Source organism: Antechinus flavipes, chromosome 3, assembly GCF_016432865.1.
Source record: "Antechinus flavipes isolate AdamAnt ecotype Samford, QLD, Australia chromosome 3, AdamAnt_v2, whole genome shotgun sequence".
NCBI classification, from domain to species: Eukaryota; Metazoa; Chordata; class Mammalia; order Dasyuromorphia; family Dasyuridae; genus Antechinus; species Antechinus flavipes.
In genome coordinates this window covers 58,621,744-58,640,029 of record NC_067400.1, presented here as the reverse complement: position 1 = coordinate 58,640,029, position 18,286 = coordinate 58,621,744, and the positions used below count along the sequence as shown (strand labels likewise).

Sequence of the window (18,286 nt, the reverse complement as noted above, 5' to 3'; positions counted from 1 at the left end):
TTTCCTTCACTGTCACTTATATACCATATTGTAATTGAAGAAAGAAGCACCAAAGAGGAATCACAGGATCTGGGTTTTAAGTCTTGTTCTGCCATCTTCTGAATAAAAGCAAGTCACTTAACCTGGTGGCCTCAGGTAATAAGAGTACTTGCCTCTCAGAGCTGTTGTGAGGATCAAATGAAAGAATATTTGTAGAGTGCTTAGGCCACTGTACACTGGCACGCTGTAGGCACTATATAAATCATAGCTATTATTCATTATAGCAATCAACTATTGGTTTACAAATGTATATCATGGTCAGTTGCCTTTATTCTATATCAAATGATTGTGGTAGGGATCAAATAAATCTCTAAGTTTTTCTTCCCTCAGTTCAATTTTCCCTCTAATGTTTTGATCTTTATATGTTGTCTTGCCTATAGTTCTATTTTATTTTCTCTTCATGCTAATTTAAATCTTACTTGGTAAAGGATGATTTTCCTTGACTCTAATCCTGCAGTAGATATTGCAAAATCCAAGAAAAATGAAAATGTTCCTCCACACTATTAACACTACATGTTATATTCATCCTACTGAAAAAAGATCTAAATTGTTTTGAAAGGTAGCTCTATTTAGCTCTATCCTAGAAAAGAAGGGTATTATTTCTTGCAAATAGTAGAAGATAATGACTTAGGAATGCTCATAAGCAGGGAGGAGCACTGATCAGGATTATCTTGGACCTTAAGTGGGCTTTTTGTTCAAGTGGACTATTATACAGTCCCACCCCAGGTGAAAGTCTCCCATAGAATTCTTAGATGAATTCTTGGCAAAGATAAAAATCATCAGAATTCCATCAGAATGCACAATTGTATACAATAATAAAGTCAAGTCATGATGTCAACTCTGAGTTTATATTTTCCCTATTAAAAAACCTAACTACCTCATTAATACACTAGCCAATGGCTAGACAATTTATGAAATGTAAAATGGATCATTTTGATTACATTAAATTAAAAAGATTTTGCACAAACAAAACCAATGCAGCCAAAATTAAAAGGGAAGTAGAAAGTTGGGGAGGGGAGGTGTGTGTGTGGGCGGGGGGGAAGGGAAGGTAATTGGGAATTTACAGTCAGTGTTTTTGATAAAGGCTTCATTTCTAAAATATATAGAGAACTGACTCAAATTTTTTGTCATATAAAAATGCTCTAAATCATTATTCATTAGAGAAATGCAAATGAAGACAACTCTGGGATACCACCTCACACTTGAGATTGGCTAAGATGGTTAATAGAATCTTCCTTTTCCTTGCCAAAAACCCTTATGGATTTAGCTAGCTCTTAGTAACATAATACATTTTTGTCTCTTGATTTGGAGATGGTCTAAGCCTACAAATTCTTTTGAGACAATCCATGACACTACTTCATAATCTCCAAAGAATGTGTAGGCTTAGCAAGGAAAAGGAAGATGCTATTAAGGTGAGGCAAATCGGTGATTACTGCTAACTACTAAAAAGATGTTAGGGTTCTAATAGGTGTTAGTATTGTGACTCTTAGCAGACTGCCTCTGAAAAGATGTTGGGGAGGAGGATTATGCCATTGACTGGTGGACTAACCCTAAAAGCAATTTTGTACCCTAAAAAGAGTTAGCTGTAACAAGGAGAAAGACTCCATAAAGCCAGATTACACCATTGACTTGTGGGCCAAATTTCAAGAGAATTTAACAGGCTAGTGAGGTAGTTAGGTTTTTTAATAGGGGAACTCTTCAGAGTTGACATCATGACTTCACTTTGCTACTGAATGCAATTAACTGTGGAAATGTTTGTGGCAATCTTTTTTTGGGGTGGCTAGTAAATGAAAACTGAGTGGATGCCCATCAGATGGAGAATGGCTGAGTAAGTTATAGTATATGAATGTTATGGAATATTATTGTTCTGTAACAAACAATCAGCAGGATGATTTCAGAGAGGCCTGGAGAAACTTACATGAACATCAGTTCATGAGTGAAGGGAGTAGAACCAGGAAATCATTATACACAGCAACGGCAAGATTATGTAATGATCGATTCTGATGGACTTGGCTCTTTTCAACAATGAGGTCCAATTCCAATAGACTTGGGATGGAAAAAATGATCCACATTCAGATAGAGAACCATGGAGACTGAATACGGATCAAAGAATAGTATTTTCACTTTTTGTTTGTGTTTATTTCTTTCTTGTGCTTTTTTCCCTTTTGATCTGATTTTTCTTGCACCACATGACATAGAAATATGATGAAAAAGATCTCACATATTTAACCCATATCAGATTGCTTGTTCTCTTGGGGAGGAAAAGGAGAAGGAGAAAAGGGAGGGAGGAAAATTTGGAATATAAGGTTTTACAAAGACAAATAAATAATTAATTTAAAAAACAATGCCACACTCTTATGTTATGGATGACAAAACTAGACCTCAGGGAAACAGACTCATCCCCAGTCACACAGGTAGCAGTCATGAGAAGAGCAATTTGAACACAAGACCTCTACCTCAATTCTTCATCCCCCTAGAAGACTCATCCAATCTTATATATCTTCCCAGTTTGAAAAGAAGGCCTACATCAAACTACCAAAAATGTTCTAGAAAAAGTCTAGCATCTCCTAATGTCGTATAACAAACTCTAAATGAGGCAAAATTTTTTCCTCTTCTCATGCATCTTGCAAGAGTTAAAGCCCATTGTACCATCTTGCAAATTTAATATGATAGAAAATGTTCTACTTAAGATACTGTGTGTCCACTAAGACCCTTTAAAAAAATTTTTAGCCATTTTAGAGGAAAATGTTTTTCTCATGTATCAGCTATTTCCTTGGCTTCTTATGGTCCATAGAACACCACTTAATTTTTCTTGAGTACTGTCACCATTATTAACAATCCATCACCATCCTCTGCCATAATAATGCAGAGATACCAAACATGTGGCCAAAAGCCTTCCAAAGGAGACTTGAAGCAGATGAAAATGTAGTTCCTGATTTTCATAAGTTGATATGTCAATAAAAAAGAGAAATAATAAATGTGTTTTTCTTAACCAATATGTAGCCTAGAAGGACTCTTAGGTACAATTTAGGGGTTCTTGACTGACAACATTTATTTGTCTTTCTGGGTTTTGGGGGGGTTATATTCTGGTTCTCAGCTATGTTCTAAGTTATATCTCTAGGGTAAGTGAAGAGGTAAATTAAGACTAAGATGTTTTTCCCTATCTTGGAAAGAAGTTCCAATTTCAGATCTATTTCCTGTACAGTTGATTCCTAACCTAGAGAATCCCATAAAGTTGCTGATAGGGAAACTGTTGATGTCAAATAGGGCTAAATCAGTTTTGGGATTGCTCCCCTCATCCCCTTTCCTCCCTTCCTCCCTGCCAGACTAAGTCAGAATCTAGGAGACAAATAGATGAGTTTTGTTTGCATCTCATTCGGTATTGTTACTTTGCTAATTTGTGCTGTCCCTAATCATAAATAGTGATTCTAGTCAGGTTTTGACTCTTTGGAGAATATTTTGCCCAAAGATGAGCCTATTAATGTGAGATTTCTGCAGGAGGATTGAAGAATATCCCATGCTGACAAACAGAAATGAAACTAGAAATAGATCCCTTCCTTTAAAAAGTCACACGTGGCTCCATATAATCTCTCCGGGTTCAGGCAAAAAGAGAGTTCAGAAAAAAGATCAGACTAGACTCTACTGGCCATCAAAACTTCTGTCCAATACAGCTGGCTCCCAATACACTTTGAAATCCCTTGCTAAGCCCTTCCAAAAGATGTTTCAACATTCTCTTGGACCCACTGCTCCATCTGAGGATGAAAATCCACATACCCTAGAAGTTTAATTATTTCTTCTCTCTATCTCTTTTTCATTTTTTTATTCCTTGAAAGCTGAAAAAATTCCTTTGGCCCTCTATTAAAAACAAATGTGTTTAATTCTGCTTTGAAAGAATCTGAAAAGAAAAAAACAGGAAGACTGAGTTCAAAAGGAAAAGTATTTTAAAAGGCAGGCAGTTCACTATGAAAGCTCCTTTACTTATATTTGGTTTTCCCAAATACCATCTCATGAGCACTATCGTACACTCTAGAAAATCCAGAGTAACAGCTCCAGATTCCTTATTATTTCATATGCCTTAAGCAAATAGACCCAAGTGGCTGAAAAAGAATTGAGCCCCTACTTATCATGCATTCTCAGCCCAAACAATCTCTGACTATTCCTCTAATAGACACTGTAATCTCTCATTAAAGCAGAATCATTTCAGTACTAGATATAGAGAAGTTGGGTCTAAGTACAATTTTCAACACGGAAATACCATCTGTTTCATGTGAATGCTTTATATTTAAGAATAACTAGGACACTGATCCCATGATATCATTGTATAACTGAGCAATAACATTAGGTATTTACTGTCAACCTAGCAAAAATAACTTACTTAATAACAATTATTAATACCGCCAGTTTTTTTTTTCCTAACTCTGCCCATTGTGCAAAGAAGCCAACAACCAAAGACATACAGCAGAAAAGGTTCATAGTGAGGAATTATTAGGCATGAATCTTGGTAACTGTACAACCTTACCTTTCTGCCCAATTCTAGGCAGCAGAAATACTTCCCCATCCCCACCCCACATGCTAGTGATTCATTTTATAATTCTGAACCTGTTACTCAGTTTCCTCATTTGTAAAATAAAGATGATACTAATTTTCCAGGTTTTAAAAAAAAATTAACCTTGAAATTATGTTTATGATTAACTGAGGAGCAACCTAGTTAAAGGCAAATAAATTTATCCCTTAAACAACTAGCCACAAAAACCCATGAATTCACCAAACAACTTTTTGCTTCTACAGTGAGAAAAGGAGAAAGAAACGGGGACAGGGAGTAGTAATTACCACACCATTTTAATCAACTATCAGTACTATACATGTCAACTCCTTATCCAATGAAAAGTGAACAGATGTCTGACTAAAGGTAATGTCAATCTTGACATGTACCATAACAGGAATCAATCAATAAGAACTTATTAAGCATTTACTATGTGCTAAGCAAATGGGGAACTGGATGAAGTAGTGGATAGAGACTTCAAGACTCATCTTCCTCAATTCAAATCTGGCCTCAGACATTTAGTAGCTGTGTGATTGTGGGCAAGTCATTTAACCATGTTTCCCTCAGTTCCCTCATTCTGTAAAATGAGCTGAAGAAAGAATGGCGACCAACCACTCCAATATCTCTGCCTAGAAAACCCCAAATAGAGTCACAAAGAGTTAGACACAACTGAAAAATGACTTAACAAATGTGGTATGCTAAATAGCAAAATATCCCTCCTCCATGAAAAAAAAAAAACCCAAAACAAAAACATACATTCTGATGAGAGACAACCTAGACATAAACAGGCACATAAAAATACGAAGCAGATGGAAGGTAGCCTTCATACAGAAGGAGCTAGAATCTGGAGCAAAAAAGAAAGCCTCCAGAAGATGATGCTGTCTGAGTCTTCAAGGAAGCCAGTTTTTTCTAAGAGACAAAAGGTGAAGAGGGAAAGCACTTCAGAAATGGATAAAAGCATAAAAGAACAGATGAAAAATGGAGTCTTGTTACATAAGTAATAACAAGGGAATCAAGGTGGTCTGACCATTTGGAAGAATAACTCATGGCTTCTCCACGGCAAGGTAAAAAAAAGAAACTGTAAAACAAGTATTGTTTTGTATTCAAAAACAAGAAAAATGTCATGTGAAATGGGTCGTTTGCTTTGTTGCTTATGATGAACATACATAAAAAGATCAGAATGAAAATCATTGCAGCATTAACAGGCCAACATTTATCACAAAGGATGAAGTAAAGAAATTCTCCAAACTACTTAGGAAGGTTTTTCAGTTCTGGCCCTTAGTTTCCTGACTATAAAAATACATGGTTGGGCTAAATCATTTGAGGTGTCTTCTAGCTCTAAGTGTATGATCCTATGAATCCAATAAGATCCTCCAGATTAGATCCACTTATTCTTTAACATTCCCTAACCAATTTCAATGTAAAGGTAGGCACAAATAGGCAAACACCTAAAAATAATGGAACACAATAATAATGATGACAGTGATGATGATATCTGGAATTTTTGTAGCACTTTAAGGCCTGCAAAGCACTTATATATGTTATTTCATATGAACCTCAAAACCAAACTGGGAGACAGGTACTATTATTCTCTCCATTTTACAGATAAGGACACTGAGGCTGAGAGAGGTTAAAGACCTTGCTTGGGGTCAGGCAGCTAGTGTTCGAGGCAAGATTCAAACTCCATATATATACATACACACACACACACACACACACACACATATATATATATATATCTATATATATATATATATATGTATATATATATATGTATGTATATATATGTATATATACACATATATATAAAGAGAGAGAGAGAAAATATATAAACTCTATATACTGCCTTATCCAGCTGCCCTAAATTTGGAGGAGTAAGCATTAAAAGGACAAACACTAATCTACTATATATGGGCTTCACACTGACATACTGCAAATGTTTTTTTCAAAAAAGAGAGTTCCAAGGCCGTAACTAACAAGCATGAAGCAGCATCACACACACAAAAAGAAATAGAGAAATTGGTTATGTTAAACAAAGAGGTTATGTTTAAACAGGAAAAAAAACTGGCGGTATTAATAATTGTTATTAAGTAAGTTATTTTTGCTAGGTTGACAGTAAATACCTAATGTTATTGCTCAGTTATACAATGATATCATGGGATCAGTGTCCTAATTATTCTTATGGATGTACTAAATCAAATGTATGTTCTACCACTCAGTAGAACAAATATTAAAATTGTTACAAAATTAGAATAAAAATAAAAACACATGGAATGCAATTCAGCCAACTCCAACAACCTATTTAACCTTTTCTCCAGTTATGTCCTCTTCTTTTTGAAATAATTTCGTAGTTACTGAGTATATATGTGTGTATCACTGATAGAAAAAGCACAAAGACTTTTTGTCTTTATTATCTCCATAGCTTTAACACAATGGTTTACCCATAGAAGACGCCTGACTTGTATCTGCCAGAGTAAGCAGAAGCAGGGGAGGCCAAAATAATTTAAAAAGAAAGAAGAGGGAATGGATAAAAAGAATATTTGCACAGAGCATAATCACTTCCTGAGAAAGCTTAACCTAATCAACTGCCTCTAAAAGACAAAGATATGTTAGAAACTGTCCAGATGACAAAAGAAAGTTCATATTGCATAAGTTGGGGGAAGATAAATATAACTAATCCATTATTTGTGATGCTGTGAATTACTCAAACCATTCTAAAAATATGAAGTTATATATAGTGCCCTTCGACTCATGTCTGGACATATAGACTCCAAAGAAAGTTAGATACAAAGCAGCCCCTGATATATGGATGGCTGAACATAGTGTATGTAGTGTGTAAACGTAATAGAATACTCTTGTAAATCTTGTAAACAATGGCAAATATGCAGAATCCAGAGAAACATGGGTATATGAACCAAGACTAAATAAAATAAGAATCACAAGAACACAACACAGAATGACTGAAATAATGTGCATTACAAAACAAAGTACCAAAAAGAGGCTGACCTCAGTATAATTGTAATGGCCAAGCTTAGTCCCAGTCCCAAGGAACAAACAGTGAAAGTTATCACCTTTCCTTCCACTGGAAGGGAGCTAAGCCTAAGGGAAGGTAATAGTGAGGTAAAGCAAATAACTGTCAGACATCATCACTGTGTTAATTGTCTTTTCTTACTGTTTTTCATTTGTTATAAGATAGTGCTCAAAGAAGGTAGAAGTATATCCAGAAAGAACTCTGTTATACATCAATTAACATAATTAATAAAACTTACTTTAAAAAAGAAATTATGAGTAATTTTTAAACTAGTAAATACCAAATAATGTATCTACTTCCCTATCTAAGAGATCTTTATAAGAACAATCTCCATCAAGGGCACACTTGATGAAGATCTGAAAAGGAGGGAGGTTTCTACAAATCATATTCCGTTTAGTTTCACAACTGACTGAGAGGTACACAGACACAAGAACCCACAAGAACTGCTTTTTGACTAAATTTTTTTTTTAAAGCAATGGATACAGTGGAACAAAATGCTGCCTTAAGGGTTTTGTAAGTAAGCAGTCATGTAGCCGTTTAAATGATCCAAGCTTCCTTAAAACTAAAAGAGATGGTTCTATTTAGTGATTCTGTGAATATTAAAAGTAAACAAATACAAAACAGGCATGTTAGTCAGAAATCTTCTCAACAGCTGCCTTACCAAGACCAGAAAATATACCCTGAGGACTTGACCTTTACATCTCTGGATTTCTTCTGTATATGTCTTGCATTTATCTAACAAAATAATGACATTACATGCTGTTTTTTCCTCATTAGAATTTAAATTCCTTGAGGTAATGAGCTATTTTTTTCTTCTTTCCAATTCCCACAACTTAGCATCCTGCCTAGCAAATAAATAGTAAGGAGCAGAGATAGGAAATGAAGCCATGATTTCACAGACGTAGGGACCTTCCAGATGAAGCAACCAATCAGCAGTGGTAGGCAGCCCTTGGTCCACCACAATCAATGTCACTCACCTGGGATACTGAGGGAAAAGTCAAAGGAGCTGCCCAGTGTCCTACAGAGGCACAACTCAAACCTGGCTTCAAGACCAGCTGTGTTCATTTTACAGCACTGCCTTTCAAATAAAGAAAATGCAAATAAAGGTTTGCTGATTGATTGATTATATGAATAACTGGTTCATATGAGATTTGTCAATAATACAACTTGGACAGGTGCTACTAGATGAGCATTAGAAATTGGATTACCCAATTCTGATTACCCAAAGGGCAATAGAGAATTATATGGCAGACCTCAGTAGGCCATCACACGATTACCTAAAAAGTTATTTTCAGAAAATAAAATCTACAAAAGGAAAAGGAGAAAGACCAGTAATATAAAAAACATAATTACCAGTTCATATGCTCCAAAAATATCTTCAAAACATTAAGAGATAGGAAAACCTCGAACAAACCCTTGAGAATATATAGAAAAACAAGAATAAGAGAGAAAGAGAAGGCATTAGTGGACTGCAGACTCAAATATTGGAGGCTGTCCCTTTATCGGTGAGATCACAGGCCAAAAGTAGGAAAGTACTAATGGGGACTACTTCCCATTTAAATCAGCTGTACTCTGTTTGTCTAGATGGGTAACTTTCAGAATGAATATATCATCTTCTAAGAGACCCCAGAGGCCATCTGTTCTAGCCCACATCTGAGCAGATTTGGGGAGAAGATAATGAAGAAAAACAACAAATTATAAGGTATCTCAAGAGTCAAAGATTGAGAGCTAGAAGAGGTTTGAAGAGCCTTTGCATCCAACTCCATCATTTTACACATCAAGTGGCTGAAGCCCAGTATCCCAGAGTGGAGCTGGAGCGGGGGGCAACACAGCTTTACAGACTCCCAGAAGAGCACTTTCTATAGCAGCATGTACAGTAACTCTGCAGTAGCACAGTTACTAATGGACATGTCATTGCCTCCAAGCTGAGAGTAAGAGTTGTCTTCTTTTATTTCCCAAGGCTTTGCGTGCCATGACTAATAGATGATTGCTGAAGTTAAACTGAAAGGATCCACAAATAGTTCTGAAAAATTATCAAATTATCTTCTTTGGGGTCAATACATTTTATTTCTTTTCCTACAAATTCTAAGATAAAAAAATAAGACAATTCAGTCTTTTTCTAATAGCATATGCACTCCACATCCTCCTGCAAATTCTAAACAGAAAGGAAATAATAAATAAGTATATAATTTATCTCTGGAACAATGCCTTATTTATTTGAAACTTTGGGCACATATTTTTATTTCAGTGCTACTCTATAAGGTTTCTTCTTAGTATCTTTAGTACTGTTTATAAATTATCTTGATTAGTCAAACATTTTTTCCTCTTCTGCACCAGGAAAAAATGATCTTTCTCACTCTGTCACTATCTCCCAGGGACACAGAGGAGACTGTACAAACCCATCAGTTTCATGGTTTCTTTAACATGTCATCTTAAACAGTGCTATACAATGATAGAAACTGCTGTGCTCATCCATGCAAGTGCAATTCATGAAACACCAATTTCTTTCAAGATTTTTCTTCCCGACTTATATCAAGTAAAAAACTAGTGATTCTATATGCTTAAAAAAGAAAAGAAAAAAATTCATTTTGAAAGAGGAAGTTCAAATGCTCTAATGGAAAATAAAGAAACTCAACTCAATTTCTATTCTCTGTTATATTTTGTTGAAGAGAAGAAAATAGGTAGTTCAAAAAGGTAAAAAATAAGTTAATATGAAGTCACTGATTTCACTGCATGTAGGTTTTCAATCACTCACCCTAAAAATATGAGTCATTCCTATATTTGGCTTTAAATTATTCTAAGGCTAAATATATTTAAATGATCTCAGCAATAATTAGTGGGTGACCCAGGTTCCTGTAATATCTCTAGGAAACTTGGATAATTAATTTTCTACCAGAAAAGTTTTGTTTTTTGTTTTTTTTTTCATTTAAAAGATCACCTCCTGCTTCTATAGCTTCACTATTATCAGTCAATTCCATTTCAACATTTATTAAGCACTTGCTATTTGCAAGGCATTGTAATAGGAAATGGGAATTGGAGATAGCTATAATACATCCAGATTCATGAAGCTCACAATCTTAAAGGGGAAAAGATAGATGAATAGCTGTTAATGCCCCAGAGATCAAAGAAAAAAAGGGACCACCTCCCATACTCTATACACAGCAAAATCAAACTAATGTTGGGGAGGGAGGGAAGAGGAATAAAGCCATGACAACTTCAAATTAAAAGTTGTCAGAAATGAATAACCTCTGTTGCAGATCCATCCAGTCCTTCAGACAGAGGCTGTCCAAGGTAAAATCAGCACGATGTCACGAAAGCCTTGGGGCCAACCAGCCTTTAATGAATAGGCCCTTGGATCTTCCTCATGATCTGAGATGCCCCTTGTCCAGAGCCTTAGTTTTATAGTATTTGGCAAGATGATACAGCTGATGCAGAGTAAAATACAGGATCTCATTGGCTAAAGCTACACTTTGACTCTTCAGAATGGCTGGTAGAAAATGGCTAACATGGGGAGAAAAATGGGTGGGGCTGATGGTCAAGGATGGGCAAGGTAAGGTCCAAGTGCTGGCCAAGTGCTCATGATTATTTCCCCATGTTAAGGAGGAAGATCGAGAAAGAGGGAGAAAAACACACAGAAGGAAAAAGAGACAAAGAGGATGCAGGACAGAGAGACAAAAAGAAGCTGAGGGACTTTTATTATTAGGCCATCTCAGTCATACTAGGCTTAATCATTTACTCATCAAGTAAAAAGGGAAATTTTTTAATTAACTTCCTGTGGTCAAGCAAGTTACCATATAATCTATAATTTAAATAAGTTCATTTGTTTAACCAAAAGGAAGCCAACTATATCTAATTATTTCTAAATACAAGTTGACTAAAACAACAACTGACTAAATATATATTAATAGACAAATATAACTAAAATAATCATTACCTCTATGAAGTCATACTAAACTGAATAATACTAATTGGAATAAAACATGGGTTAAATAATCATTTGACAGTCAAGAAAGAAACATGGATAGTGGCAAAGGATCAAGCTCGCTAGAAAGGACAACACAAGCTCTATCAGTACAGATGTTTATACATGTCTATCAGCCTATCAGATAGAAGCTCTATCAGTATAGATATAGAAATTTTAAAACTGAGAAAAGGTAAATCTGAGAATTAGTGTATGTTATAGGCCATAAGTTTTCAATTTTGTGGTCTTAGGACCTCAATACACTAAATATCCTGAAGACTTCTGTCTCACACACAAAACTTTTATTGATGAAGATTATATCGCTGATATCTGTCTTATTAGAAATTAAAACATCTTAATATTACTATGAAAAAATTTGACCTTTCAAATCACCTGAAACCGTCTCAGACTCTTAGGGATCCATAGATCACACCTTAAGAATCCAGGATTTAGGTACTGAATGCTATAGAACCCTAGAGGAGAGGGAGATGGAATAGGGACTGAGTGGTTTGGGAAAATTCAAGGGAATGCCATCTGTAGAGTGTGGATTTAATAAGTATTTGCAGAACTAATCATATTAACATATGAATGGACCTTGAAAGACCAGAAGATCTGGATAGGTGGAAAAAGGAAGTCCTGGCAAAGATGAACATACTAAGAAAAGGAACGTACAAACAGGAATTAACACAGCAGATTTCAGGAGAAAGACAAAACTATCTTGACTGAAGCATCACATCAGAAATATGCTAGACAATAATCTGAACTAAGGATAGGGATAGGAGAGAGATTATAGAAGCCCTTGAAAAGAAGAGGGAAAAAAAGGTTATACTTGACATGAGAGAAATCGGAATTCATTGAAGGTATATGAAGGTGGGGCATGATAAATATAATCAAGTTCATTCAGGAAGGTTAGGTTAGAATGGAGAAAAGACTATAAACTCCATGATATTTTCTAGGTTTCTGGAGTCATCTGGACCCATTTAAAGACCTAAGTGTAATGGTAATGATAGAAGGGACAAATCATAATCTATTTCTAAGGAAAAACTGGCAAGATTCTAAATATGAGACTGACTATGGAGTTTGGCATTTGGGTGACTAGGAACCAGTGACAGAGAAAAGGAGAAATTATGAGAGATCTATGTAACAAACAAGAACAGAATCATCTTGAGCTTTGCCTGAAAGGAAGTAGTGAAAGGAAAAACAAAATGGCTACAAGTAAATACGGGTGAAATGAACTCATTTTCTTATAGGTTTCCTGCTTTCCTAATTTTTTTTTTTTGGTAGATTTCTAAATCAAATTTGAATACCATTTTCATTCGTTTCAAGAGAAACAAAAAATATTAGCAATCATCAGGATCTGATTATAAACTAACAACTAAGACATCTGTATGTTTCCCAGACCATCACATTGTTAGAGATTCCAATTTTTTTTCTTAATTTTTCTTAACATTGTTTCCACTGGAGGTTTTTTAACTGCAAAATTTTCAAAGATATCTCTATATAGTAATCACTTATATTTTGCAGCCAAATGGAATCTTTATTTCTCTAATGCCAAACAAAACTGGCTTTCCTACAGAGAGACCAATTTAGGCCCATGCTGTACACCCCAACAGCAATTTCAGTATCAGCGAGAATGATATTTTTTCTGCAATCTGTTTTTTCTTTTTAATCAAAATAACAGGCCTACAGTTTAAACTTCCTTATACTCCCTTACAAAGTCTTTACCTACTTACTGAAAATGAATACCTGAATGCTTACTTCATTTTTTTTAACTTTCAGTATTATTGATGTTAATATTTGATTGCTTACATTTACAGATTACATTACAGATCTTTGACAGAAACCTCATAAAAAGACCTCTGTTCTTATTATATTTTTTAAATGAACAGCAATCTATTTTATCTCGTTCTAGGACCTGTTAATTTCATTAATATAAGGAACTGAAGATGAGGGTAAATTTTATTACTTGAGTCTCAAGAAGTTGTCTAAAGTAGTGGTGTCATATTCCCTAGGGGAACCAGATTAAAATGTAATTGGGAAATGTTTAACATTAATAAAATAAAAATAAAACAGAACACAGATATTGTTAATTTGTGAGTTTCTAAAATAACATGTAGTCCTAGGGATCCATTTCAAACATAAGAGATAAGAGAATTGAGGGGATTAGGACAATGAAGTGGTTAACTGTGGGAATTGAGCGACCATCTTGTGACTCCAGTGTAGAGTTAGCTCAGTTCCCTTTCTATTCAATCATGAGTCTAATTCAATTCCTATCTTGTGAGAAAACTTTAGTATACTGTTTTCACTTAGCTCCAGGTGGCTGGGAAGCTAACCCATCTCTACCTGCTATTTAGAGACCTTTAATTAAGGCCCCAGGTAAATGCTGATCAGAAACCCAGTCAGACCCAAAGATTGATGCAAAGGGTTTTTTCACGAGTACACATCTCAAGCAATCCATGTCTTTTCTGAAATCTAGCCCAGATGTCCCAGTTTGTTGTGCAATTGGCATGCACTGCTTAATAAATCAATATGTTCAGATGCGCCAAATTTTAATTTACTGTCTCTTTCACCCATCACCTGGAGGTTAAATGACTTGCCATAGGTCACATCAGAATGTGTTAGAAGCAGGACTGGAATCCAAGTGTCTGAACTCGAGAGACATCTCTCATTATACCACAAAAAGATTCTAAAAAATAAAAAATAAAGCTACTCAAGGAGTAAATTCTTGTAAATTTCCCAACTTTTGCATGAGCTGTCTAGTTTACTATCTTCCACAAAAAGAAAAATCTAGCAGCCAATTAAATTCCTAAGTCCAACTACTTAAGTTAATTGTTATAAGCACCAGGTTAATTGTTATATAGAGATACTTAAATTAGTAAAGTTATTGTTAACTTATTTTTTAAAAAAATTCAACTCCTACTTGGGTTTCTTTTTATAGTCAACTGCAGAACTTTTCAATTAGCTTTTTTTTTTTTAATCTGATTTAAGATTTTAAAAAAAGGTAAATGAGGGTAGGTGGAGAGGATGTGGCGCTTATTATGTGGCTACATGTTATGAGAATAAACACTAAAGTGTTTAGCACATTTCCTTGGCAAAATATAAATGAAAGCTATGTAAGGAAAACTCCATTGTCTGAAGCCAAACATCTTATCAGCTTAATTATACCTAGAATTTTTTTAATGGACCCATAAGTCTCATTTTCCAAGGTAACAATGACCAATGACCCCCTCAAGTACAAAAGAATTTAATTCCTATAATCTACTGTGAATGAACACTGCTCAGTTTGAGCTGGGGTAAAAAAAGGGTATTTTTGTTTTAGCTAAGTTGATTAGCCCAGTGATCATAATAGGAAACAGGTGAATGCCTAGGGATAAATGCCAAACTGATTTCATAAGCTTTAAAGACAACTTCAAAAGAATAACCTACTGACAATGGGTTACAAATCTTAGTTAACATCTTTATATATAAATAATAGGGCCTTAATGAAAAGTTAATAAATGATCTTCTTTTTAAAAAGGGAAAAACAAAAGACCACTGCACTGGTAGTCAGATATGAGTTCAAATCCTAATTTTTCTACTACCAAACTTGTGACTTTAATCAAGTGAATATCTCTAGGCCTCACTCTACTCATCTGGAAAATGAGGGTGTTTTATCTGATGACCTAAAGTCCCTTCCACTTCTTAATTGCTATAAGTATTTTAATTTCAGAGTTCAAGGTGTAGCCTTTAAGCTCAACACAATTATCTTTTACCTTTTTTCCAAATAACTTAAGTCCTTCAGCATTTGTTTAAAAAAAAAAATTCTTCTTGATAAATAAATTAGGTTTCTGGGCAATGAAACAGAAGTTGTATCCAAAAAAGCTATATAGTTTTGAAGAAAATAGAAAGTGAATGGGAAGGAAGACGAGGCAAATGAAGAAAGTCCAAGACAAAAAAGTTTAGAGGCCTAGACATCAATTACTCTCAGATTTATCTTCTCTAGTTTTAAAAGGAGGATCAAAGTCAGTGGTTCACCAATGTCACCATTAGTCAATGAAACAAGAGTAGCACTAAAATCAATGACAATGAGATTAAAAAGAAAAAGAGCACCAAGATACAAGTTACAAATCCCCAATGTGTAGAGTTCATTAAAAGACTGTCTTTTGTCCCAAAAAAGTGATGGCCATTTAAAACAAAAGAGAGAACATCAGAATCCATGAAGTCACTGTTGTTGTTGGGCTAAGAAATAAACACTTATGTCAAATGTTTATATAAATGTCCCTGAAAATTATATCCTGCCCTCCTTTTCAACTAAACAATCACCATAAAACATTTCTCACTATTGCAGCCAGCTAGTAATGTCAAATATTTAAAAATTTGCCCACAGGCAGGAACTATGAACAAGACATTTCAATGAACAAATATTGTCAAAGTACAGCTCGTGCCTAAATTAGGCAGCTACAATTTGGACATCAACATTCAATTATATCATTTTTATCTTCTTTCTCTTCCTGTCCCTTTTCTCCCCAAACAGACCTCCTCCAAATCAATCAACAAAAACTCAATGGGTTCCTACATAGACTTCCAAATCAATCAACAAAAACTCAGAGGGTTCCTACAGAGTGCGACTATGAGGTTAACATACTGCCCTAATTAGCTTATTAACAAAGACAAGACAAAGCAAAAATACAAGAAATTAAATAGGAACTGAATTGATTATTTTTACTTTTTTGATCCAGATCAGGTACCAAGTTACTGACTTGGAAAGTTGTGGTTTGTTAATAGTCTTAAGAGGAGCACTACTTTTCCTGATCTTTCAGAAACCTTAAAAGGTTTTTTTTTTTAAGTGTTTAGCCTGTTGCTGCTGTTTTCAAAAAACACCATCTGTAGGCTATACGAAAACTTCATCAAAGAAATATTTAAAACAGCTTCCATTTATATTGGTCTCTTACGCTTTGGAGAGAGCTTTAATGATATTATCTCATTACTCTTTACTTTTTCCTGAACATGTCATCTCATTTCTTACTTTTAAGATTTGCAAAGAGCTTTACCTATGTATTATCTCATACCTCCTTACTATTTCTCCTTAATTTCTTTCTCGGGATTACACAGGACATCCAAGCCAATGACAACCCTCAGAGTTTGGCCCTTGAACTGGAAAGGAGGCCATTTCATACAGCATTTGAAAAGCGAACTTCTCAAACTTGAGAGCAAAAGGTGCCACTTCGTTAATTGCACACTGTTACACAGAGGAAGATAGAGCTGGAATCAGGAAGACAAATCTTGCTTCATCCTCACTAGCAGGGCAGGTCCTCTGCCACAGGTTCTTTATTTGTAAAATGGGGATTAATAAGAGAAATTACTTCGGATCCGTCAATCAATCTCCTAGAATTGTGGCGAGGATCCAAAATAAGCTCTTTGCAAACAAGATAAATAGGATAATGTAAAGCGCTTGGCAAATCTAACACGCGCTATTGTTATCACGATCTACCTTTAAAATGGAATGAATATGGGTAAGAAATTCAGCTGGGGGCACAGAGAGGGGAGGGAAATGCCGAGGGAGAAGATACAACTGGGAGCAAGTGGAGAAGGAAAGAAGATGACTCTAGGGGAGGGCACCCGCCAGCGGGCAAGTACCCGAGAGAATTGGAAGGGGACGGTAGAACGCGCCCGGCCCAGCTCGAACTCGGGGGCCCCAGGAGGGAGAAGTTGGAGGACCGAGGCGTAAGCAAATAAGAGGGGAAGAGGCTCGCGCTTGGACGCCGAGAGTGCGGCCCCAGACTGGGGGCTCAGAGCTAACGGGAGCCGGGAGCCGGAAGCCGGGCGGCCCCGCCGCGCTCCTCGCCCCCCGCCCCGTGCTCCCCGACCTGTCCTCGCTGGCCGTGATCACGCCGTCCTCTTTGGGGATGAGGAGCGCCGCAGTGACGGCGTCCTGGTGGCCCTCGATCTTGTTGAGCAAAACCGGACGGCTGCTCTGCGGCCGTGAGTGGATTTCCGCCGCCATCTTCGCAGCGGCGGCGGCAGCAGCGTCGGGAGCGACGGGAGCGTCACGGTGGCGAGCTCCCCTCCCCCCAACCGGACCGCCCGTCAGCTGACAGCCGGAGATCCTCAGGCCGTATATCTGCGAATAGCGCCGCCGCACCCTCGCCGTATTGTCTGAGGAAGCCGCGCCTCCGATAAAAGGAGGTTGAGCCAGAAGCGCTTGGGGCCCAAGGCACAATATTTAGAAAACCCTATTCTTGGAGGGATCTTGTGGCAATGGCTAGTCAGTTACCGGGTATGCCCTCCACACCCCAAAAAATTGATACATAAAATAAAAATCCAGGCATTCCAAATAGGGCAACTTTGTTACTACTTCGTCCATGCCCTTTTAAAGTAACAAGCCGAATATTTTCCCCAAACCCCCCAATCTAGGTTAAGAAAACGAGTATTTGTTGCAGTTAGAGGGGCTGAATTGCTTGATAAGTACGCAATGTTCTTTGTAATTCAGAAGGAGACACAAGTAGAGCAATTTTATAACTAACTTAGTACATTTAATATACCCTTTTAAAGTAAACTGTACTTTCCTCTAGATTCTCAAACTAGGTTCTTAAGAAAACTAGTGGTTTTTTTTCCTTTATTTACTTAAATAAACCTAAAAGCAAAATAGAAACAGAAAAAAAAATTGCCTGTGCACAGCAGAACATGAAAGGATTCAAAACGAATTTCCATTTTTAGAAAGTCTATATAATAT

The 18,286-nt window shown here is 36.2% G+C and overlaps 1 protein-coding gene across 1 annotated transcript in view; it reads right to left on the bottom strand.

Moving 5' to 3' along the window:
- Positions 1 to 17,940, bottom strand: part of WDFY1 (WD repeat and FYVE domain containing 1) — a 50,295-nt gene extending 32,355 nt beyond the window's left edge. Inside the window, exon 1 of the mRNA XM_051983450.1 lies at positions 17,421 to 17,940. Within this exon, the coding sequence (XP_051839410.1) occupies positions 17,421 to 17,557 (137 nt within the window). The 5' untranslated portion in view covers positions 17,558 to 17,940. The remainder of the gene's footprint in view (positions 1 to 17,420) is intronic.
- Between the last annotated feature and the right edge of the window lie 346 nt (positions 17,941 to 18,286).